Source organism: Alligator sinensis, unplaced genomic scaffold, assembly GCF_000455745.1.
Source record: "Alligator sinensis unplaced genomic scaffold, ASM45574v1 scaffold1329_1, whole genome shotgun sequence".
In the NCBI taxonomy this organism is placed as follows: Eukaryota; Metazoa; Chordata; order Crocodylia; family Alligatoridae; genus Alligator; species Alligator sinensis.
The window spans coordinates 18,462-42,761 of NW_005842460.1; the positions used below are offsets into that span (position 1 = coordinate 18,462).

General features: G+C 47.4%; 1 protein-coding gene across 2 annotated transcripts; it reads right to left on the minus strand.

Moving 5' to 3' along the window:
* Positions 1 to 4,177: 4,177 nt before the first annotated feature.
* LOC102381168 (interferon-induced very large GTPase 1-like) lies at positions 4,178 to 20,036 on the minus strand. Of its 2 annotated transcripts, none has more exons than XM_025212415.1 (7): positions 19,727 to 20,036; positions 18,334 to 18,828; positions 16,814 to 16,970; positions 16,108 to 16,421; positions 14,163 to 14,219; positions 11,396 to 11,455; positions 4,178 to 10,176 (listed from the first exon to the last, which is right to left on the minus strand). In XM_025212415.1, the coding sequence occupies exons 2-7, from the start codon at positions 18,749 to 18,751 to the stop codon at positions 5,465 to 5,467; spliced, it is 5,718 nt and encodes a 1,905-aa protein (XP_025068200.1). In that variant the 5' UTR covers positions 18,752 to 18,828; positions 19,727 to 20,036; the 3' UTR covers positions 4,178 to 5,464. The 2 variants fall into 2 exon arrangements, with proteins under 2 accessions (XP_025068200.1, XP_025068197.1); XM_025212412.1 differs by having other exon boundaries at positions 18,298 to 18,828.
* Between the last annotated feature and the right edge of the window lie 4,264 nt (positions 20,037 to 24,300).

Sequence of the window (24,300 nt, forward strand, 5' to 3'; positions counted from 1 at the left end):
AGGGAAAGGCAGAGAATCAGAGATGGGGTGGAAGAAGGGGAACCGACCTCTGTTCAGGCCCCACAACTGGAAAGTACAGGCCATGGGTCCAAGATGGCAACAAGACGGAGCATTTGGGAAAGAGAAGAAGAAAGAAGTAAGGGAAAACCCATGATGAAGGGTCCCTGTGCAAAACAGTGGGCACTGGTTACCTCGGTCATTGCATCAGCCAATGTCAGAGGTATTGTACGTGTGCAGGAATGGGGGCATTCTTAGCTCAAGTACCAATAGAAGTCATCTGCCTACAAAACTGATATATGAAGGGCGGTGTAGCAAGTGCCCATCTCAGGGGTGGATGTGACGTCCCCCATTCATCCCTCGCCCACATGGTCTTCTTCGGGTCCTCTCCCTTTTACTTGCCCACCATGCTTTGATGTTATTAATTTCTTATGAAAGGAAGGCTTCCTGAGGGCTTCCCAAGCCTTGTCTTACTCTTATGAACAGAGGTGCTCATGGTCGATACCTTAAGAGCTAATTCGTGTACTCCATCCTCCCTAATACCCACTCACTAGCCCCACAGGTGCTTCCCTGACATAAGCCCTTCATGGACTATGGGCTCCCAACCCCATGCTCTGCCACCTGGCAGGCCCCAGGCACTGCAGTAATCCAGCCCTCTACATTACCCCCAGGGCTCTGGACTTGCATGCCTAGTACCCCCTAGACACTGGACCTTCTCCGAAGTAGCTAGTCCTTTTTGGGTTCAAACTCTCTCTGTGGGTCTCAGACCTACCCCTGCCAAGGCCCCACACTCCATTCTGTTGCCGCTGTATTTATGACCCAGATACCTTGTTCTTCCTGACCATGTTACTCTCAGTCACATTGCAGCTTCTGAGCTAGTAGGTCTACCAGAGAGATGATCCTCCCACTCTGACAAATCCAAGAGAAGGGTCACCATATTTCCAGGTCCAAAAATAGAGGACACCTGTCATGTAGGAGGTGTGGGGTTGGTGGGGCAAGGGGAATATGACTGTGGGAGGGGGCAATCACATGCTGGTGCCCTGCCCATTCTGTTGCCCCTCACTGCCAAGCCACAGGCCCCGCCAACCCTGCTTCTGCCCCTTACTCCCAACTCACTGACCCCTGCCAGATTCCCCAACATGCCAGATTTTGGCCCAGAGCACCTGCTCAAGTCACTTTGTCACTGTGTCACACATGGTGATCACTCTGGCCAATCCAGAACTCCATTGCACATGATGTCCACTCCCTATCATCTGGGATCTACATACTGTTCACGGTGCTCACATCAGACCAGCCACAGCAAGAAGCACATGTGGAGCTGTCCTGGAGTGGGCACTGGGGTCTCTGAGGCACATGTGTGTTGATGGAGGGGGTTTGGTCTGTGAGCCTGATTTAGCCACGGGAGCATGGAAGTCCCACTCCACTTACCCGGCCTGCAGGCCTGGATGAGTTTGATGCCGTTCTTCATGTAGATCTACAAGGACCACGTATAAACATTTATTTCTCTTTACTTTTTTTTTTTAATGCCTGAGGATTATTTATAATTTTTCCTTTTCTAAAACCAAACTGATTACCAATAATTTTGGGGGTTCCCTTGCTTCTAATGTTGATATCTTTTCATCTTTTTTCAATGAATGCCTAAGTAAATTTGTGCTTCTGTGATGCACCGCCTTTTAGCTTGACCACAAAGCATGAATTTGCTTTTAGTCACCATTTCTCTGAAATCTTTTTGTCCTGTCCAGGTTTCTGGGTTTAATGCAGTAACCACCATTCCCCTTCGTCACCAGTGCTCTGGGAGCTTTTCCACAGGTTGGTCATGTAACAGGGGTGGACAATTATTTGGGCCCACAAGCCACATAGGGAGTTTTGTTGAGGTGTCGCGGGCTGGGTCAGCACACCGTGCCCCCATGCAACAACTCACCAAACCCCCCTGGGCATGTCTACATATGATGCTACATCACTGTAGCAATGCACTGCAGCAACATAGCACCAGCGGGCAAAAACTGTGATGCCACAGCGATGTCACTGTAGCTACATGCTCCCTCATTATAGCACACTGCTATGGAGATACAATGCTTAAAAATAACCACATGTGGTGTTCACAGCGCAGTACAGGCTGTTACTGCACCATCTTTTGGTTCTTCCAAAAGGAAGTACTAAATGATGGAGCAGTAGCAACAGTGCCATAGGGACATGTGTAGAAGCACCCTCTCTGTGGGATGGGGCCATCGGTGGGCTGGGAGCAGTGTTCAGGAACAGCAGCCAGTACATAAGTGAATATCCTGTTGGATGCCCACATGAAAGGTGCCTCTTGTCTTCTTCTCCCCCTCTTGCCCCTTCTGGCCACACATTTCCCTGCTTTGTCTTCCTGATGCTGACCCAGAAGTCAGAAAGATATGGTGGTGCACACCAGCTGTGGGGCCTTGAAAAATGGCCCCTCCTTGCTTTGAGCAGGGGTACCAAGTACCTTGTGGGAAAGAAAAGGCAGAGGAGGAGAGGGGCTTGCCTGGTCAGGATTTGAACCCAGGCCACTAGACCCTCAAGGAAGGGCAAGCCAATCCTTTGGCTGACCCCAGGAGTGCTCTTTCTTGCCCTCTGCCATAGGGTTGGGCCCAGCTCTTTCTCCATGCTGGGTGCCTGTCACCTGGGTGGAAAAGACTCCAGGGTTCAGAACAGGGACCAAACCTCCACTTATTGACAACTAGGATAACTCAAGGCATGGCGTGCAAGGCCTCAGCCGTGCTTTTGCAGTGGCAGAGTGGTCTAAGATGCCAGGCTCAAATGTAGGCTCTTCCTTTATCCAGGGTGTTCTCATCTCCCTCTGGAGAGATGGGTTCAAATGCCATTCCTGGTACTTGCTTCTGGCTGGCCATTTGCACTTCTGCATGGCAGACTCCTCCACCAAACTTAATAGCACCAGCATCTTTGCTGCTCACGTTCTGTGGGCTTGCCCCTCAAGAGACGCAGCTGCACTTCCTCCAGCCCTGTCTGGGCAGTGGGGTGGGACTCCCAGGACAGCCTCCTCTTGTCCTTGAATCCTCCCCGCACTTGTGCTGAAGGTCTTGGTGGCAGGGATCACCTGCAAGCCAAGTGCCAGAGCCCCTAGCAATTTGGCCACTGGCAAAAACCATTCTGGAATCTAAGCTGAAGAAGTGCTTGGGGCCAGAGGGGAACAAAGGGGGCAAGAGGGAATGCAAGCACCCAGCTTCAACGGACTGATTTATTCATCAATTTTTTTAAGTGGGCTGGACTGGCATTTTTCTAAAATGCATGATTCCCTTCTTAGCTGAAGCCCATGGCCAGCAGTTAAGTTTGGGGGAGCAGGCTGGTTTATCTGCTCCATGATGCAGTTGGCATCTACAGAAGTCCCCCTGCCTAACGAAATCCAGTTGGTGCCCCTGCAGTCCCCAAACGCTTTCTGCACTTGCATGGGGAAGGGTAGAGGGAGTAACGTTCTTCTTGTGGGAATCCACAGCAATCACTGACATGTATGGTTCATGGAAAATCATATGAGACTGAACCCCCATGAAGTTAGTGGAAGAGTGATGAGCAGAGAGGAGGCTGGTAGCAGTCTGTAAGGACCACAGGGCTTTTAAGGTCTTGGTCCATCAAATCCTGTCCCACAGCATCATGGGAAACCATAATCCCTTAACAGATCTAGCTCCAATTTAGATTCCTGCTCCAAATGGAAGGCTATTCTAGATCCTTACCCTGGCGATAGTTAGGAACTCTCTCTTGGTTTCCAGCCTAATGGTTATGAATCCCCCAGGTGCACGTGTGTCAACAGTAAATGTGGAATTTGGCAAGAATGCTTCTATCTGCACAAGTCAAGGTAAAATATCAGTCTCTCAATGTGGACCAGGCAACTCCCCTGCGCTGAGGACTCTGCAGTCCTCCCTTGTGTTAAATTGGTCCCCTAATCTTGTAAACAAGTCTCTACGTGAGAATTTTACCAAAAGAAGTTATGGCTGAACACTTTAAGAAATCATTATTTTGCGGTTTTGGTTCAGAAATGTTATTGAATTCAGGCTGATATTTTAGAAATGTCTTTGCCTTGGAGAGAGAGACATTGTCAACAGCATTAAAGAGATACAAAAGATTAGTAACTGCTGCTTTCCATAGTTGTAGCATCTTGGTCTTTTGCGGAACAAACTGAAAGAAACAAATCATTCCTTCATCTTTCAAATAATTTTAATTTTTTTGCTTTCCCCAAACATGCAAGCAAATTAATAACAATCAAAAAAAGAACTAACTTGATCTTCATTAATATTTTCCACCAAGTGATACTTGGGTCACTACCATCTTTTTTTACTACTAACAGTTTGATATAGGAGGAAATTAAGCGTACAGATCATTCATGCCTGCTACTTTCTGGGCATGTCTACATGCTGCCGTACGGTGACGTTGCTATGGTGCCATGCTTTAGTCCTTCCTTGTGGAAGTACTAAACAGTGGTGCAGTAATAGCCCCTACTGCGCCGTGCGCGCAGCCCATGAGTAGATTTCACCACTATGTCACCATAGCGGCACGTTATATTGGGAGAGCATGCCTCTACAGTGACGTAGCTGCTGATAACGTGTAGACCCATGTGATCGCTATGTTGCCATACGGCGACATGTAAACGCACCCCTTTCTGTAGACATTTTTAAACTTTAAACATCTATTGTGAAAGACAAGACAGCATATGAGACTACTATTCTGGGGGGCGGGGGGATGTTGCTTGCTTTTGTATTTTGAATAGCTAAAGCATGTACTAAAAAGAAACAAAGTAAAGAAAATGCCTTTGGATCTATAATATTAAAATGAAATTTTGGCATAATCAATAAGAATAGTGTACATGGCAGTGACTCCCAACCTTTTGAGACTCAAGGCTTGCCTCGTTACACTCAAGGCACCCCTTGGAAAATATCACTTCTGAGCTTTCACTCACTTATTGACTAAGGAAAGTAATAGAGCAATTCTGTTGGAAAGAACTCAGAAAGACCACAACAGGTAGGAACGGTTTTGACACTATAGCTTTCTGTTTGAAATCCCTGGGTTTCTGTAGCAAATCATGCAGGTGTTTGCACACCTAACACCACTTATATTGCACTGCACTGATAAAAGGGTCTTGTGGCACCCCACGGTGCTGCAGCATCCTGGCTGAGAATCACTGATGGACAGAGAAGACTGAAGGCGGAACGGTGGCAGGTCTGTGAAGTACCAAGCATAGCAGACATAGTGAAATTGCAGTGATGGTCAGTGTTTTGGGGAGTGGAGGACAGGCCAGCTCAGCATCTCCCGGAAAGCCTTTCCTATGGTCTTTAACCTTATGGCTGAACAAAGAGAAGATAGAGGAGACAGGTCCTGCCCTGTATTTAGGGATCCTACTGGGACTTGACAGCAATGGGGGAAAAAATGTGCCTTTTCAAAAGAATTCTCATTTTTCTGCTCAATCATGCATACATTGCACTTTAGCAGACTGTTTTTACTTTATATTAAATATCTCTCTTAAGCTCCCCAAGGCCTGCTCTTTTGTTATTCTTTGCCAGTCTGTTGGGAGATCAGCTGGTTTAGCACCACATCTCTTAGCAAACTCTTCATTGGACTCCTTAAAAACAAACTTCCAGTAATCAGAAGCATTGATGCTGGGATCTGGCTGGATGCGCCAGTGGGGATAATACTGATGATAATCTTTGTATGGATGATATTTCCAATCTGTGTCTGAATTTTTAAACATTGTGTTAGAAACCACATCAGAGGAACATAGGGAATAGATGAGTTTTTCTGTTTCAGTACAACGGTAGCCCCCAAGCCCCTGAGGACGGTGTACTGATGCAAAATGCTGCTCATGAGCTGCTCCTCCTGCTTCACAGGGGACCTTGCAGAACGGACACTGATTCCCACAACCAAAGACTCGCTTAAAGATTTCCTCCTGGGGCTTCAGGGGGAGTTTGGAGAGCTTTGAGCTAACATCCAAACGTTTCAACTCAGATAATACTTGTTGTTGCAGATCAGGAAGAAAAGATTGAATACAAGCAGCAAACTGATGCGGATCTGCTGTGTTCTTAAATTGAATCCCCACTAAACTGTCTTTGGAAATGACCAGATCCTTCTTCAGCACTTTGCAGAAGTTTTCCAAAAAGCCGGAGATGGTATTCATCCTTACGTATTTGGGTATCTCCAAAGCATCCCTGACTTTCTTTATAATGGAAGATAAAATATCTTTCTCCAGGTCTTCTAAATCTTCATTCCTTCTATAGTGATCTAAAATGTGTCTCCGTATCCAATCTTTGACAAACTTTTCATAATTACTAATGTACTCTGCATACCTATTGAAGTTCCCATCTTCTAACAGCTTTTTCAGCACTGTGAACTGGAAAAAGCTCCGGCTGGCATATTCTATAGACTGTCCACTGCTAAGAAAATCATCTACTATTTCCAGACCAAGTCTTTTGTTAACATAATCCATGAAGGCAGGTTTAAGGCACTGATTGCAGAAATCCCTGGCCCTATTTTCTCGGGCATCTTTTTCCAAGTAATGGTCTCTAAATATAGAGAAATATTGAGGTTTCAGCTTCTCCAGATGCTGCTGAGGGTCATTTTCCTTGATAAAATCTTCATGCATCTTCTGAAATGCTTGAGATGCTTCCCCCAAAATGTGAAGCTTCAGGTCTACTTCAAAGTGGGCAGAGATACCAAGTTTCTGAACATCCTGTTGTTGAAGCCTCTCATTGATCATATGCAACAATTCTCCGCAGTAGGTTTTATCATAGTCTGCTTTGGAAGCGACCCTTCCCTGAATGTAGTTACTACATCGGCTCAGCAAGAAGCCTGCAACTTCTCCTGTTTTCTGTGACCGTTCGTTGTTTATACAATCTTTTACAAGATGACGCCAAGAGGAGTCTAAATATTCATTTTGCATTTGGAAAGATTTAATGTTATAATGCAACAAGCTTCTAGCTCCCTGTATTTTCTGATTGACTGAACTCCCTCTCTTACCAAGGTCTGTTCTCAGATGGAGCTCCATCTCTTCATGGATTTGCCGTTTCTTTAAACGAATGGGAGATAATTCAAGCAGCGTTTCTTTCCACATTTTCTCAAATTCTTCTTCCAATTCTTTATCTTGCAGTTTCCTTTGTTTTCTTCTGCAGTCATCCAAAAGCTTGTCCACTTTCACTTCAATTACTTTCAGGTACTCACCCTGGATGAATTCGATTTTGTGCTGGCCTTTTTTAATATGAACGGCTTCCTTACATTTGCTAAATGAATAACTCTCTAGTTCATTCTTCAGGCCCTTAGCGCTTCTGATGAAATCTTCTCTATACTTTTCTATCAGAGGCAAGTTTGCGGCTCCACTTTCAAAATACTGTCTTAACGACTCCAGAATTTTCTTTTCTCCACAAAGAAGCTTCTGTTGCATTGCATGCTGGAAGTCATCAGCTTCTAGTTCAGTAGGAGAAAGGTTTTGAATTGCTGTTTCCTTCTCAGTTACCCAGAGGTGCACCTCCTTGCGGAAATCCCACTCCCACTCGGCATACTGCATGCACAGCTGATTGTAGGCTTCAGCCACCAGGCTATTTCTGAAGCTGAAGATGAAGTTCTCATGTTTCACAGCACTCCACAGGCTTTCCACCCATTTGATAAACTGGGGGACATCCTTGGGCTTTCTTGTACGTGAACGGCTCTTTATGAATTCAAAAAGGTATTTCTTGAACTCAAACACCTTTTCACTGTATCCCGTGTTTACTGGAGCCATGGGGGGGACACCGTGCCACAGCCCAGGGACGTACCAGTTGTGCTTCTCTGCATCGTAGTCCATTATATCAGAGAATGTTATTTCCTTGTTTAATTTTTCCATCTTTGCTGCGGCTTTGATCATTTCGTTCAGCTGCTCCAGGAGGCGTTTCCTGTCCCTCAGGTTTTGTTCGTGCGCAGACACGTCGCTGACGTTCTGATGCACAAACTGGCAGTTGGGTTTCACCCCTATTTCCCCCATCCTGAGAAATGCATGCACCGCGATTTGCAGGATGTCCTTCATCTCCGTGGCATTCTCCATGGCCATGTTCACGATGGTGATGTCACTCAGCCCAATCACCAGCGTGGCCAGCTCATTGTCATGTTGGTAGCTATCCTCCAGTGTGGCCAGTTCAGGGGCTTTCAAGCCTTCAGTGTCTATCACCAGGATGAAATCACAGCCCAGCTCCTCTTTTAAATTCTCCCTGATTTTAATAAGCAACATGAAGGCTCCTCGTGTGCATCGGCCACTGCTCACGGCAAACTGCAGGCCGAACATGGTGTTGAGCAGGGTGGATTTCCCCGTGCTCTGCACTCCCAGCACTGTTAGCACCACCATCCGGGACCTTCCCCGCAGCCTGGTGTGGAGCTGAGTCAGCACATCTGTCACCCACTGCAGTGGGATGTTGGAGGCATCTCCATCCAGCAGCTCCAGGGGAAACCCTTCCAGCATCAGGTCAGCTGCAATGCCTGGGAGCTGGGTGAACTGCCTCTGACGTTTCTGAATTTTCCTTTCCTTTACCATTGAACATTCAGCTTCATAGAACTGCCCCAATTCACGCATGAAATGCTCCACTCCTAGGGAAGCTGATAATATTAATTTATCTAATTGAGCCAACTTTTGGGGGTCATCTAAAGTTTTACATTTCTCTTTGTATGTGTCCCTCAGTTTAGAAAGGTTCTCCCTTGCGACTGAATCCAGCTGGAACTTCATCCATTTCAGGAAATACTGCTTTTCCACTTGGGGGAGATGTCCTATTCCACTAATGAATTTAGTCAGACCAGCAGTAAGATCACATGCGTTCTGCTGTTTACGTATCTCCAACATCTTTTCCTTCAGCTGAGATCTATATTTCTCAGAAGGGGTGTCCCCTTGTCTGGCCATTCGGCACAATTCCTTTTCCACCTTAGCTAAGTTCCTCCATAAATCTCCTTGGAGTCTCAGCATTTCTTTTTTGTACCTGGCAACATCCCTTATTTCTCGGGTGATTTCATCAATGCACTTGCTTGTGTCCAGACATTCCTTACGGTCCTCATCTACGTGGATTCCTAGTTCACGTGCTGTCACAGCCATGTCTTGGATAGCCAGCTTCTTGGGAGCAGATTTCAGTATGCCTAATATAGTGGTATGGAGCTTTTTCACAAATGTCGCTATATTTGTGGTCTCATCTTTCATCAGCACATGTGAAGATTTTAGTTTCAGCACTGGGGATAACTTCTTAAGGAACCCCAGGGTTTCCTGGACATGCCTGGCCTGGTGGTTGAGAATGAAGTAGTACTTGGTCGTGGATTCTCTCAGGGATGACAGCAGCCCATATTCTCTCTCAGTAATGCTTTCAGCAAATATGAACACTGCTGAGGAGACCTCTGTTAAGAAGCTAAAGTGTGGCCAGTGCGATGCAACATCTCCACGCAGGTTAGTAACTGCAACGGGCTCTGGGAAAACATCCAAGGTCTCCCTCCCCCCGGGGAAATACCAGGAAATCTCAACCAGCCCATTTGTGATTGCCCGAGGGACATTCCCAGATGCCATGTCCCTGTGGACAAAGAAATCATGGTGCTGTTGGGCAGGGCTGAGGATCTCATTGAGGAGTTTGGACTTGGAGAGGTTGCAGTGCTGCAGTCTTACAAAGGAGATGGTCGGCATTTGGGTGAGCACCAGGCTCTCCTCTCTGAAGCCCCTGCTCTCTGCCAGGGAGCGCGGCCTCCACTTCTTCACAATGTCCCTCATGGCCCACAGCAGGAGGGTGCACTTGGGGGTGTCGAGGGCAGGGAGGAGAAGAGGGAGAGCAAACTGGCACATGGCCATTTTGGACAGGATCTCCTGCTGCAGGAAACTGTCTGAGCAACGGAGGACTGCACAGACCACATCCAGGGGGTTCACACCATCCTCCCTGTCATTGTTGCTGAGACAGAAGATTGTTTCTTCAATACCCTGTTCCTCATGGTCCTTATCTCCTTGCTCACCAAGAGCCCCATGCACAAGGCTCATGCTTCTGGCTGTGACATTCAAAGCCATTACCTTCCTCAGAAAATGCCACGGTAAATCTCCTAGTGCCTGAGGATTCTGGTCCTGTATACTTCCTGGGCTGATATCCAGGATGTCACTCAGTCGAAGCTTCCCATTTTTATATTTCCTTAATTTTAACTTGGAGATAACTTCCCCGCCTGCTTTTCTTCTCCCTAGAGAAAATGATAATGTAGGAACATTAAAATTAAGAACAGAAAGTTTTGGGTTGGGATGGCTGGTCCAGAACACCCTCTTTGGATAATCTAAGGGATGACTAATTCCCTTAAAATAGGCAGGGACAATGCGTGCAGCATTCCCACTGACTTAGGCATGGGTGGCCAACTTGTAGCATGCATGTCGCAAGCGCCACGAGGCAGGAGAGGAAGGGACAAGCAAGTGGGGCAGGGAGCAGGAAACAGAGCAGCTGATCAGGCAGGGAAGAGAATCTAAGTGGCACTCCGGGAGGGTGCAAGCTAATTTGTGGCATACCTATCAAAAAGGTGCCTGTCTCCTGACACCTTTTTGGAGGGTTGGCGGGGAGGAAATAGCCCCTGCCACAGCCTTGGCTGACTCGCCACTGTAGATGACGCTGCCCCAGGCACGGAGTTGCCCTGCTACACCTTTGGGAAGCCCTACAGATAAGGTGCCATGGCCCCATGCACTGGATTGGGCCCAGGCCTGCACCTTCTGCAGTAGCATGAGTTAGGGGCCCTAACGGTAAGCTATAGTGTTACCGATACAGCCCATAACTGGGCCTCAAGAACAGTAACCATGGACTTCCTCTGGATGGAAGGAAATTTCCTCCTTAATCAAACTCAGACTGGGCTGTAACAATTACCTGCCCTGCATTCTTACTTTTCCTTCTGTTAGTACATTGTATTTAACAGTCACTGTAGGAGCTGGTTCAGGATGGGCACATTCCTTTAACATTTCCAGTGACCTTGGCCTGTCTTCATACCTCTCCCATAAAGAAGGCTCATGGCTGCACAGAGAACAGCAGCCTCACTTAAGCCAAATCTATATCTGACATGGTACTACGTGCTCTTCTTTTAAGAGTAGGCAGTTGTAATTTGGCTTATGAACCAGGCTTTTCCACAGCTGCTACCTTTGTGCCTCTTAGTCTGGAAATGCCGGCAGTGGGTAGTAAATGTTTAGCCCGCCTAGGCTTTTGTAAACTGCGCACTGGTTTATCAAACAAATCATAGTGGTTGCATGGATCTGCTGCAAATTCCTGGGCTCCTACCCTGAGTGGTCCAAAATGACTTCAGGGTCTGAGTCTTTTATGCTGTGTGATGTTGAAGGGACTTCAGGTGGTCATAAAGCTAATAGTGTTTTGCCTTAACAAGATTTCATAGTAACTGTAGCTGTGGAGAGAAACATTCTGAGGAATACCTTTTGGTTCCAGTTCTGTGGCTTGCTGAATTTCATCTTCTTGTTCCTGAATTAAAGTATCTAGGGAGAAACCCAAAGGAAAATATATATATTATTAGGCTTTCAGTAAGTCTGTTGAGTCACTGAGTAGCAGAAAAAACTGCTGACTGCATCAAGTGCTGACTGTCCATGCTTCAAGCTGGACCATCACTCATGAATTTCACCATTTAAATGGTTAAATGAAGGAAGAGATCTGAAGGCCTGGCCTTCCTCCTGAAGGTAAAGAAATCCCCTCATTAAACAGACTCAGCTTGGGCTGTTTTGTTTTTTCTCTTAACATACTTTAGTAGCGAGCGTGATCTGTCTAAAAGTTGTCTTTCAGCCCAAGTGAGCAGGACACTTCATCTGGACTGAGCTCTGAGGAGACCAAGTCCAAACTTTGACCTACTGCTAATCTTAATTGTGTAGTACATGACTCTTAGGAAGCAGCTTTAATCTGTAAAAATCTGCAGACATGAACTGGCTGCAAATCTGAATCAAGAGAGAGGGCGCATCTACACGTCACCCTGCAGCAATGTAGTGACGTGCTCCGTCACCATACAGTGTGCTACGGTGACATAGTGATCACGTGGGTCTGCACACGGTCAGCAGCTACGTTGCCAAAGCAGCATGCTCCCCTGGGGGAGCGCACTGCCATGGCAAAGTAGCAGTGCGATCGAACCATGTCCCGTGTGCATGGCGCGGTAGGAGCGGTTACTGCACCGTGCTTTGGTACTTCCAAAAGCACCATCACCATACGGCGATGTGTAGACGTGCCCAGAGAAAAGCTTTGTGGAGAGAAGGATGGACATTTAATACAGTTTTCTCCCAAATCCAAAGTGACTTAACATTTTAAGATGACCCCCCACCAATAATTAGATTCCATGTATGGAAAACGTATATATCTTTTTATCATTTTCCAGGTAGAGAAATTAATTATCAGAGGGTCTTCATTTTTTTCTCGTGCACCACTGCCATAGCAGGGGAAGCAGTGACAGGAGGGCATGCACTGGGAGGGGAGGGCAGGATGCTGAGGGAGCAGGTAGTCCCCTTGCCTTCTGCCCCGCACCACTTGTCCCACCTGCAGTTGGCCCCCCTGAAGTGCCCCTATCTTCCCTGCAGTGCTTGTTCCCCTCCCCCCGCCTTTGCCCCTGCCACCTGCACACCCTGCTGCCTCCTGCTCCCACTGAGGTGTCTGAACCCCTGGCACCTGTCTCCTGACAGCCTTGCCTGCCTCCCTGCCCCTTCCAGCCTCTACCCACCTTAAACTCTGTTCCCTCTTGCAGCCCCAGCCCCTTCTTGCAGCCTCTATGCCTGCTCCCCACGGCCTCTCCCCACTCTCCCTTGCCACTTACTGTCAGGAACAGTCTGGCTTCATTTCTTCCTGAGGCTTAGGGCATGTAGAAGATACAGCCCCTTCCCAGCCAAGCAGGACTGGCAATAGCAGCTCTGGCCCTGGGATGTTGCCACGTGGCAGAGCAGGGTCCAGAGGTGCCAGGTGCTTTGTGCCCCAGGAGGGAATGGAGCTCTATATGCGCCTGACAGTAAGTGGGAGAGGGGTGGAGGGAGAGGCTGCATGGGGCAGGTGGCTGCTGCTGCTGCTCCAACTCCAGCCCTGACCCAGGCTTGGGGCCCTGAGTCAGAGTAGCAGTAGCCACCTGTCCCCACCTCCTGGTCTTGTACTCAAAACCAAGAAGGGGGACTTTTTCCCATGAATATTGAATGGGGGAGCAAAAAAAACCTCCTCTTGGATTAAAGTAAATACAGTAATGTCTGAAGCTTCATATTCTGGTATTGCACTAAATATTACCCAAGTGGTAATATTTTGCAGATCCAAAAAAGCAAGAGGTTAGAAGCATAATTAAGCCATAGAAGTATGTCTGTGATAGCAGTAGATTGGGTTCAGGGTCCCAGAAGATCACTTCCCATGTCTCTACCTGAATGGCTATTAAAATCCCTAAGCTCTGTTAGAAAGAAAAAAAAAGAAAGCTTTGTTGATAAAATGAATATATTAAGTGTGACCATTGGGGTTGGGTATTGCTGGGATGATCACCTCCGTTCGCAGCGAGAGTACTGTAATGATAGGGGGTTGAGCAGGACACAGGCCCAGATGCTGCTTTAAGGGGGCACACCACAGTAGAGTTAGGGTGGTGCATCACCCTTCTGTGCCCTGCTCCCTCCACACCCTTGGTTTTCCCTGCAGAAGCTCCAGTTTTGGCAGCAGTGAAGACAGAGCAGCAGCAGCACCTGGGGCAAAGGAGCAGAGGCTGGAGTTTCACTCCTAGGGATGGAGGAAAGTCAAGTCCATTTTTTGCCGCTGAAAAAAATCTGCTGTTATATAGCTGCTTGACACACATTGGTGACAAAAGACCAAGAGCGGACACCTCCCCAAGCAGCAGCAAACCTCCAACCTCTGCTCCTGCACTGTGCGCTGCCACTGTTCAGGGCGCTGTACTGGCCACTCATGCTTCTGATGTGCAACTGTTTTGTGGTGCTGCTGAGCAGATCCATTCCCAGACCAGGACCCCAGATATTAGCACAGTATCTGCTCCTGCTAACATTGAAATCCATGGTGAGGCTCCTCCAGACCTCAGTAAAAAAGGCAAGTTTTGAATGGAGCAGCATCTGGATAAGAGGGGAGAAAGCAGCTATAATAGTTGTAGGAAGCAATAAGCAAGAATAGCTACAAAAGGTGTCAAGATTTGCCTGACATAGTAAAGCCCAAAGGAAAGGCTGTGAGATGCAGTACCTTTGAGTAGGTCACCTTCTGCCCTTTCTGGCACTCGTGGGGTGTCAGCTCCTTCCACTAGAATAAAACAAATGAAATTTTGTCCTCACATTGCACTCCTCAGGCAGGAAGCAGCACAGGGCTTGTCCACATCTCTGCTGTGACAGGTGTGAGTACTCTGCACCAAGGGCAGATCCAGAGCAGGTGCACTGGTGTGGTTGTGGTGGCTACAAATGTCCAACTTGGGATCCTTAAAATTCTGGTTTATTAGGCGGATTGAAATACTGTAATGAAGATAAATCATAAACCTTGGGGCTGGTCCACACACACACACACACACACACACACACACACACACATGCACACACACAGTAGCAAGCTACAAGAGTCGAGTATACCTATCCTACAAGCGCTGGAGTCTGCTGTCGATGGCCAGTCGAGGCTTCTTTCAGCGTGGTGTTATCCTCCAGAAGGGGGTCGCCGGCTGGCCCTTCTGGCTGCACAGGTCTGGTGCTGGTCAAGTTGGAGATCAAGAGGGCGCTGCTGAGGGTTACTTTTCACTGCTTTTTATCTGTCCTTGGCAGACTTTGGTGACTCCCCAGTTTTCAGGTTTGCCCAATCCAGGGGTCATTGACCCTCGTGGGACTTCCCCCTCAGTGGCTACTGGATGGCATCTGTCAGCCCCAGGGGTCATCCGCATGAACGTGCAGGTTTGGGAGTCCGTTGATGAATTTAGAATAGGGCTCTGGGAGCGGTCGATCTGGAGATATTCAGCCCAAAAGTTGGTCCCCTCCATTGATTAACTCAGACCAGGGCTTCTAGCCCTTGATCAGTGATGTTTAGAGAATTCCCTGTTGCTACATTGTCTCCTACTGATTTCTTCCCTTGGTTGATCTGCAGTTTCCCTAGGTGTTAATAGCCACCTGCTACTGTGTTACACATTCAATCACTGATTCACTCGCTCTTTCAGGGGCCCACCTGATACAGGGAAGCAGCAGTTTGACTCCTGCCCTTGTTAATATTGTTACAATGTATAATTTACTTCTGAAACCAAACACATTTAGTTGAAAGTTGAAAGGTGAGGAGTATAAAATATAAGCTACAAAAGTAATGCCATAGCACACAAATAGATAAAAATACCAAAATACAAGGGGAGATACAAAATGCACACATCCAAATTTTAAAACATAAATCCTTATCTTAAAGTGAAAGAAAGAAGAAGGAAGAAAAGGTAGAAGAGGAAAAACATATGCAAGGAGGGGAGAGCAACTGCAGGCAAGAGGAAAAGGGGGCTTTCTGCTACAGTTGCATCCACTTTCACCATGCAGTTACATGACTATAGCCCCAGTTTTCTACCACGGATGCTGTCTCCAGCTGAACCAAGTAGCCCACCACATCTGTTCCCCACAGCTGCCCGCACCCCACCCAGTGGGACCAGGCAGGGAGCAGGGGCAGGAAAGACCCACCATCTGCCTCAGGCATAGGGGGAGCCTCGGGGCAATGTCTGCCTTGCTCTAGCCAGGTCTATGGGGAATTCTGAATTTCAGCGTTTTTGTAAGAGTTTTAGAACATCTGAAACATGTTTGGAGGATTAAATTAAGACTGACAGATCAGCAGGAGTTATATTGGAAACAGGAGTTAATTTTCCATCCAAATGACAAGGGTGCACATACAATACATATCAGGAACAGATATTATTGTAGGGCCTATTTTTGCCACGGATTTTTAATGAATCTGGAACCGTTGTATATGGTCATATACTCCAGGTATAGTTCATATCTATACACAATATGGATGTCTCCTCACTGTCTGCAGAACCAAGTTATAGGCCTAAAATACAAAAGATCCTCTGTAGGTATAGCCCAGTCCCTGTACTGTACAGGCTAAATATGCATAGTTTACCTGTCTGCATTTAAGTAGAAATGTGGATATGTTGACTGATATGTCCACCCCATTCTTTACTCACCATAGCTTAAATATTGCAATTCCTCGTCTAAGCCTGGAGATACAATTTTTAAACACTCCAGAAACTTCTGGCAAGTAGATTCCCCTTTCTTCTGTACCAGAATCAGCAACTTTCGACTCTTCTTCTTGAGATCTTCCTCTGCTTTATCCAAAGTCTCATACTCCTCCTCTGTGATAATGGACTGGGATATAAATTCATCCAAACTGAGTTCTAGGTCTCTCAGAAGAATTTCAATTAATCTTTTTCTTTCCTTGCGTATTATGTCTGAGGGTTTTCCCAAAGTTTTTTCACCAGCAGATGTTTTTACCAAGGTCCTAAGACAGGGAAAAAAATGCTTCAAAGGTAAAGCCAATTTTAACTATGCCAGAGCAATATAAGGGTTCTTGTGGGGAACTAACTGATACTTATACTATACTTTAAACTTAAAGCACTGGTCCTGGCCACCCTCTGAAATAGGAGACAAGACTAGATGGTCCTTAGATAAAATGCCTAAACAGAATTAGGAGTGTGAGCCAAAGCTTAGGGCTACAGCCTTCCTGGGGTAAATGCCCTCCTCACTCGGCCACAGGAGAGATGGTTCTGTGACAAGTTTTGCATTCGATGGCAGCCTAATTCTGTCTGAACAAGTCCTTGGACTCTCAAAGTCATACCCTACTCTCATTCACATTCAGGTGATTCCTGCTTGCAAAGATTTCAGAGACATTACCCTATGGCTGATGTTCTTAATGGAGTGGCTTCCTCTTGTTTCTTTACAGGAGTGCTTTCTGGCAGTTCGTCACCCACTGGTGTCAACTCCAGTGTGTTTCCCAAGCTCCAGAGTGCAGTCAGCTCTTCTTGAGTTTGCTGAAGGAATTGCTCGGGTGCTAGAAAGCAAAGTGTTAAACATCATGGAGGCATTTCTGTAAAAGATTCCTAAACTGCTGGTGAGGAAAACACAAAGCCTGTGATCTAAGACTTCCTGCGCTTTAACACTCTCAGGGCGCATCTACAGGTCAACCTATAGTGACGTAGTGACACAGTGTATGTCACCAGTGTGCTCCCTGGTATAGTGCACCACTATGGTTACGTAGCAGCGAAATCTAAGCGTGCGCCGCGTGCATGGCGCAGTAGGGGCACTTACTGCACCATGCTTTCGTGCTTCCAAAAGGAAGTACTAAAGCATGGTGCCATAGCAACAATGCCGTACAGCAAGGTGTAGATGCGCCCTTAGTGTTAGTTGTACCAGAAAGACTAAGTGGATGGGAATAGGACCTGAGATAATTTAGCTACACCAGATTTTTTTTTAATGGGATTTACAAGCACACCCCACTTACTGCTCCACTATTCACTCAAGCTGTTTGTTAGCTTCAGTGTTTGCTCTCTCTGAGCATATCTACATGAGATGTTTGCTGTGGAGTTACCTAATTAGCTTCGCAGTAGAGTGCCAGCATCGACACATGTGGCTCTATTAGGCCACAGTAAAATAATAAATGCAGCTGTAGGACAGTTTGTTCAACACAAGTACTGTACTATCCTGCAGCAGCATTATTTACTCCACAGCAACATATGTCTACATGCCGACGAGGCTGGCTGGGGCATAAGGGTGGTTCAGTCTGGGGGCTGCCTGCCAGCCAGCCCCGCACTGAAGTACCTTCGTATCCCAGACAAGCACTCTGCAGCATGTTGAGCCAGGTTGAAGCAGCCCTGGGCTGGCATCCTAACCAACCCTCTGGACTCCCTGCCAGCTGGGGCTGCCTGGCCCTGGCTCAAGGTGCTGCAGTCCCAAGCACACACGTCAACATGGTGCCAGGGAGCAACAAACTCCAGTGCAAACTGTACCGGAGTTTATTCAGTTGAATTAATAGTATGTGTAGACATGCTCTGTGTGTGTGTGCTGTTAATAAGAGATGACTTAAATGATGGTGAGTTTTCTTTCCTTATCTAAGTGGGAAGGTTTTGCCTGGTAAAATGGCAGAGGTGAAGCTTGTGTAGCTACATAGTATGGGTGAAAAGATGCATGTGCTCAGAGATTAAAAGAGTTCCCTCTGGATTATTTTTGTCACTGTATATGTAATTATGGACAGGTGAGGGTAGACAGGGAGGTGACACCATAGTTCCAGACATCCCACTCAACTTCCTTACTCTGACTAAGCTCCCTTCCATTTACATGGGCCTGAAGGATAAAACATCAAATACTGATGATCTACAAACCTTCAGAACACCCTTTCTCTGAAAGTCTGGCATCACCTTCTGCGTTCTCGCCTCTGTTTCCATTATCCGAGGTTGTAGTGACTTCTTCTAGGTTCTCCTGTCCCTTCCCTTCCTCTGAGGTTGTGGCAACAACTTCTGTGGTCTTGGCACCCGGACGTTTCTCCAAAGGTGCAATGACATTTCTTGAGACTTCAGCTCCCATCCTCTCCTTTGAAGGTATGGTGGCTCCTTCTGGGCTCATGCTTCTCTTTTTCTCTGAGGGCATGGCTTCATCTTCTAGTGTTTTGGCTCTCTTGCCTTTCTCTGAGGGTGAGGCAGTATCCTCTAGGCCCTCAGCTCCCTTCTTTTCTTCCAAGGATGTGGTGGCATCTTCTGAGCTCTTGTCTCTCCTCTCCTTTGAGGGGATGCCAGCTGATGGACTCCCAGGAAGACCCTTTCTCACCGAGGATGCCATGATTTCTGGATCATCTGGTTCATTCTTTTTGTCTAAGAATCCAGCACCTTCTGGATGCACAGGTCCACTGTTGGAATCTAAAGAATAATAATTAAAGAAAGATAACATCAAATCTGAATCAGTTTCTGAAAGACTTTTGCTAGGGATAGGATTAGTGATAGGGTTACCAGAGTCTAGGATGGGCTTCCAAGGGCGGTGGTGCTCCCTTCTACCTTGGAGGTCTTTAAGAGAAGACCAGACCAGCATCTGGCTGGGGTCATCTGACACATGCCACAACATCTGACATACCCACCCACCCATACCCTGCCACACCTCTCCACACACCCTCCCCCCCTCCCCAATATACAAGAATAAGACTTTGTTTTGAGCTATTATGTGTTCACCTCTATATATATGATGCAGAAGCAGACAAATCAGGACAAAAATATGTTTTGAAATAAAATTAAAATATGTTATTGTAGGTGTTTGCTTTTTAGTATATAACTGGGGGGGGGTTCCTGGTTTCATGGTAAACCCTCTTCCCAGAAGGAGTACTTCTGGGGGCAAAGTGAGGGACTTCCAATGGCAAAGGAAAGGGGTTAGGGTGGGATTTCTGGTCCCAAGATGGTGACCAGGGCATGGGGCACCTCTCAAAGGGTGGGACCCTTGACATCTCACCAAAACGCCTTAAGCAGCCGTCCAGCTGAAATAATTGCCCAGCCCTACATAAGAGGAGGATATCAGGAGATTTATCAATGGTCCTCCAGAATTTATTGTCTGAACTTTTGTGTAAAGGGACTGAGAGAAAGGCATCATGGATGGAACGATGGGTAGGAAAGGCTGTTTTGAAGAGGACTGCACTGAACTTGTGATGTGTCAAAAAACTCTGTGCATCCTCCATGAAAGTCGAGAAGGCTTTTCCTTAAAGGACTATTCCTTAAAATAACCTAAGGTACTGTATAATTTTTTTTTTTTAAAGTAGAGAACAGTACTTACCATCTCCTAAATACTTGGAAATTGGCTCTAAGCCTGAAAATGTGTATTGCAGATTTGCCAAACAATTTAGGAAACTCTCATGAGCAAGTTCTCCCTTTTCAAGTATGGTGTCAATCAGAGTCGCTATGAGCTTCTGTGGATCGTCTATCTGGCTCAGGCTGAAGTACTCTCCTTGTGAAAGGAGGAGGTGAGTGTCCACAGCGCTCAATACAGCCCCTGGGTCCTCTTGGAGCACCAGTGTCAGTTTTCCTCGTGCCTTTCGTATAACCTCTGATGGCTTTTCACCAGTGCCCACTGCTTCCACCTCACGAGACCTGGAATCAAGTAAATCAGTCACAAAAGATCACTGCAAAGGGAACAATCAGGCAGGTCACATTCAAAGGAGCCTCGTCTGTACTCCCTCAACAGTGCTAACGAGCCGGTTCCAGCTAACAGTGGTTTCTGAGCTCCTGTACAGCAGTAGGTAGGCCATGTCCATACTATTATTTTACTATGCCAACTGGCCACACATTGAAACACATGAGGCTGCCTTGTGCACTGAACTAGAAATACAGGAGCCACATTCATACTAGCCATCTCGTTCTCAACACGTCCGATTAACTTGTTACAGACATGCTACTTCCAGGTCAGTAGGTAGTACCCGTGACACACTGCTGTGTATCTTATCATTGCTCGCTCCTAGCTGCCACATCAATGGGTCGGGGTGGGGGGCTGGGACCTGCCCCTCCCCTGCAGCTCTTTCCAAGTCCCCTGCCCCTGATCAGGGAGCCACAATCACAGGGCAGAGGCTGGAGAGCTAGTTCCCCACTCAGCCCCATGAGCATGGAGCTGGGTGGGGAACAGGCGGCGGAGGAGGATCTCCCAGCCCAAGCCCCATGACTGCGGACTTCAAGCTGGAAGATAAGGACCTCCTAGAACTGGCCCCGATGTCATGGAGGTGGGGCTGGGAGATAAGGGTCTCCCTGCCCCCGCTCCCTGATCACAATCTTGGAGTGGGGGGCTTGGAGCTCCCTGCTGCTGGGGCAGGGGGACATAGTCCCCACCCAGGGCCTGGTGGCAGAGCCCAGCCTAGCAGCAGGCATCTCTCAGGGGCTGGGAGCAAGCTCCCACCCCCTGGTGCTCAACTGACTGGGACCAGATTTGCTCCGGCATCTACAAGAGTGCTACTACGCAGTAACTAACAGCAGGTAAATGTGCTACTTGCATTTGCAGATAGCAAATTTACTCACAATTCGTGAGGTTTACTTCACAGTAAGCATTTGCACATGGAGATGCACATGTTTACTGTGCAGTAAACTACACTACTGCACAGTAAAGTTTCTTGTGTAGATGCACCGCCTGTGTATCAAACACAATGGACAGCTGTTACTTGTGCAGCCAGGAATAGCCCATTTGTCTTAAGCAAACAATGTCCTTTGAGGTCATATACTGGTGAGACTTACACTAGAAGAGTTTTACCCCTGGTTCTTCTGGACATAATTCTCCATCAGACTGGGTACTTACTCTGGTTTAGGGTTTTGCATATCTGCCCTATATATATATATCACACCAATCTAAACAGTTTGTCTATCTAGGCCCTTAGGCATGTTCCTTCAAGGTACAATCTTTGTTTTTTTTCTAGTTATGCCCTTTGAGGAGAAGGCAGCCAGTAAGCAAGAAAAAAATAGCATAGCAGATTTATTTCCTACCTATGGGGACTTTTTACCATCTCATACCATCTATACTTTTCCCAGAGCCTGACAAAGGGACTTTGATCCTGGAAGCTTGCAGAAAAGGACAATTTTTTTGCAATTTTGCAAGCTTTTCCACCATTTCCAGAAACAGATTCTCACTTAGGTGTTCAGTTCCTGTTTCAAAATGGTCAGTCTATTGCACCACCACCATTTTGGCTACAATCTGAATTCATAAGACGAAACAGGACACAGCAATATTCCCTAAACTCCTTCAGTCACTGCCAGATTTCTCAATAGCACTGGAATTTGCAAAACCAAACTTAATGGGGTTATATTGTCATCAGTTGCATTTCTGGGTATTGCCATGTTTCTTGATTAAAATCACTAATGATCTTCGCTGCCTTTTTCCCCCAACCACTGGTGGTGGTTCTAGTGGTGCTATAAGGAGACTATTTCCAAATTCTCCTTTCATCTTCCCTCATTTTGACTCAGTCTATACGTAGGGAATTTATGAAGGAAGTCGGGGTTTGTTTTGTTCATTTGTCTGTTTTGGTTTTTAGCTTTGCCTGCACTTGCTTCTTTCTCAGCCCTGAGCAAAGGCACATTTTTCTATGAAAGCTGATCCACCATCTCTCCCAATTTGACCCTTGGTCCAATAAAACATATCATGAAAAAACAAACAATCAGACATTTTTTGCTTTTCTCATATTTCCTGAGCCACTATAGCTACAACAACACCCCAACCCTATTAGAAAATGGAAGTCAGGCAGGTGAGATTTGAGAAAGCAATCTAGGATTGCTAGGATGAGCCCCCTTGCCCCAGTAAATATCAGCACCTACCTTCCAGCTCCCATGGCAAGCATAGAAGTGATTCAGGTCTCAGGGTTAACGTCACTGCCTGGGAAATTCTTGTTTGGAGGCGTGGCCTAGAATAAATGAAACTAAAAGTAGAAGGGTTGGAAAGCAGCCAGCTGGCAGTACTTGCAGGAGGGAAGGCAAGCGACATCTTATTGAGAGCAGGTACATCGTAGCCAGGGGCTGCAGGTACTAGATGACTTACAACAGACAGCACTGAGTTTATTATTCAATAATGGACCACACTATGGACAAGGGAGCTTCACCCCTTGTAGCTGAGGTTGGCTGTGCTCACTGCGTACCTAGGCCTGCCATCCATTCGTCCTTCAGCTCCCTGTATGCTGCCGTCCCATCCCTCCTCTATACTAGCAGTTTCCCTACCTCCCTACCCTCCTGTGTGGGGCTCTCTAATGTCCCCCTTCTTCCTTTCCAGATGACAGGAGTGCCATATGGCCACCAATTTTCCTGTTTGCCAGGCAGCGGTGTCTCCCTATCTCCCCTCTACTCCAGGAGCTCTACCCATAGGTGGATTAATGGACAGGCCAGCTGGGCACGGGCCCAGGGGCTACCAAGCCGAGACCCTGGGATCCTCATCAGCAGGGAAGTGAACACAGGGTTTTAAACTGGGCAGAGAGACACAGATGGCACCCAGTTCAAAACTGCAACTTTCACGTTTGCTTTCCTGCAGCCAGGAGTGGAGCCACTCCACCAGTGGGGCTGGGGGTGGGAGGAGGCTGGGGCCAGGCCAGGCCACCTGGGAGTGCCATGCAGTGCTGCGCTGGGGCAGGGGAGTGGGCCAAGAGTGCCACGCCATGCCTCTGCAGGTGGGTGACAATGGTGGCGGGCCTTGAGGGGCCATAGCCCCCCCAAATTCACCTTAGCCTCCTATAGCCACCCTAACCAGCACTGCCACCCACCCACAGTGGCACAGCGCAGCATTCCTGGCCTGACTCGGCGTATGTGCACAGCTGCACAAACACAGCTGGGCAGTAGCACCCGCCAGTCAGTGCAACAGGTACTAGATGGGAGTAAGACGAAGCCTTGGGCTGCTCCTGGGAGTGGGTGGAGGGGGAGGGAAAGGGGGACTGCCTCAAGTGATCAAGAGTGGAGGAGAAGGAGATCCTGTGAGGGAAAGTGTGTGTGTGTGTGTGTCTGTGTGCATACATCTTCTTGTGTCTGTGCATCTGTGTGTGCACACATCTCTATGTGTGCACGTGTGTGTGTGTGCATGCATCGGTGTGCACGGATGCAAGTGCATGTGTGTGCATCTGTGTGTGTGCATCTGTGCATGTGTGTGCATGCATCTGTGTGTGTACACATCTGTGCACACATCTGTATGCATGTCTGTGTGCTTGTGCACGCATTTGTGCATCTGTGTGTGCATCTGCATCTGTGTGTCTGTGTGTGCATGACACACACAGACTGTGCATCTGCGTGTGTCTGTTTCTGTGTGTGTATGTATGCATGTGTGCATCTGTGTGTTTGCGTGCATGCATTTGTGTGTGTGCGCGCAAGTGCATGTGTATCGCACTTGCGATTTGTGTGTGTGCGCGCAAGTGCATCTCTGCATGTGCATCCCTGCATGTGTGTGCATGTGTCTGTGTGTGTACGCATCTGTGCATGTGTCTGTATGTGTATCTGTGTGCCTGTGTGCATTATTTGTGCATCTGTGTGTGCATCTGCATCTGTGTGTGCGTGTGTGCATGTATACATGTGTGTATCTGTGTCTGTGTTCATGGCAGCGAGAGTATGTTTGTTTCTGTGTGTCCATGTGCAGACAGTGAGTGAGAGTAGAGTGCACGTCCGTCTGTGTGCACGCCAGTGTGTTCCAGGTTAAAGGCACTATAAAGGCACTATAGTAATGTGTGTATTCTCTATAACTGTGGTTATATATATATATAAATATGTATATATATATCAGCCAAGCGGAGCCTGTGGGGAGTGGGGGTGGATGTGGGGTGCCCGCTGTGGGGCTCAGGGATCCCTGTACTGCTGCCTTCCCCATTGGACCTCTGTGACCCAGTGGCTGGGACCTGGTGGGCTGGG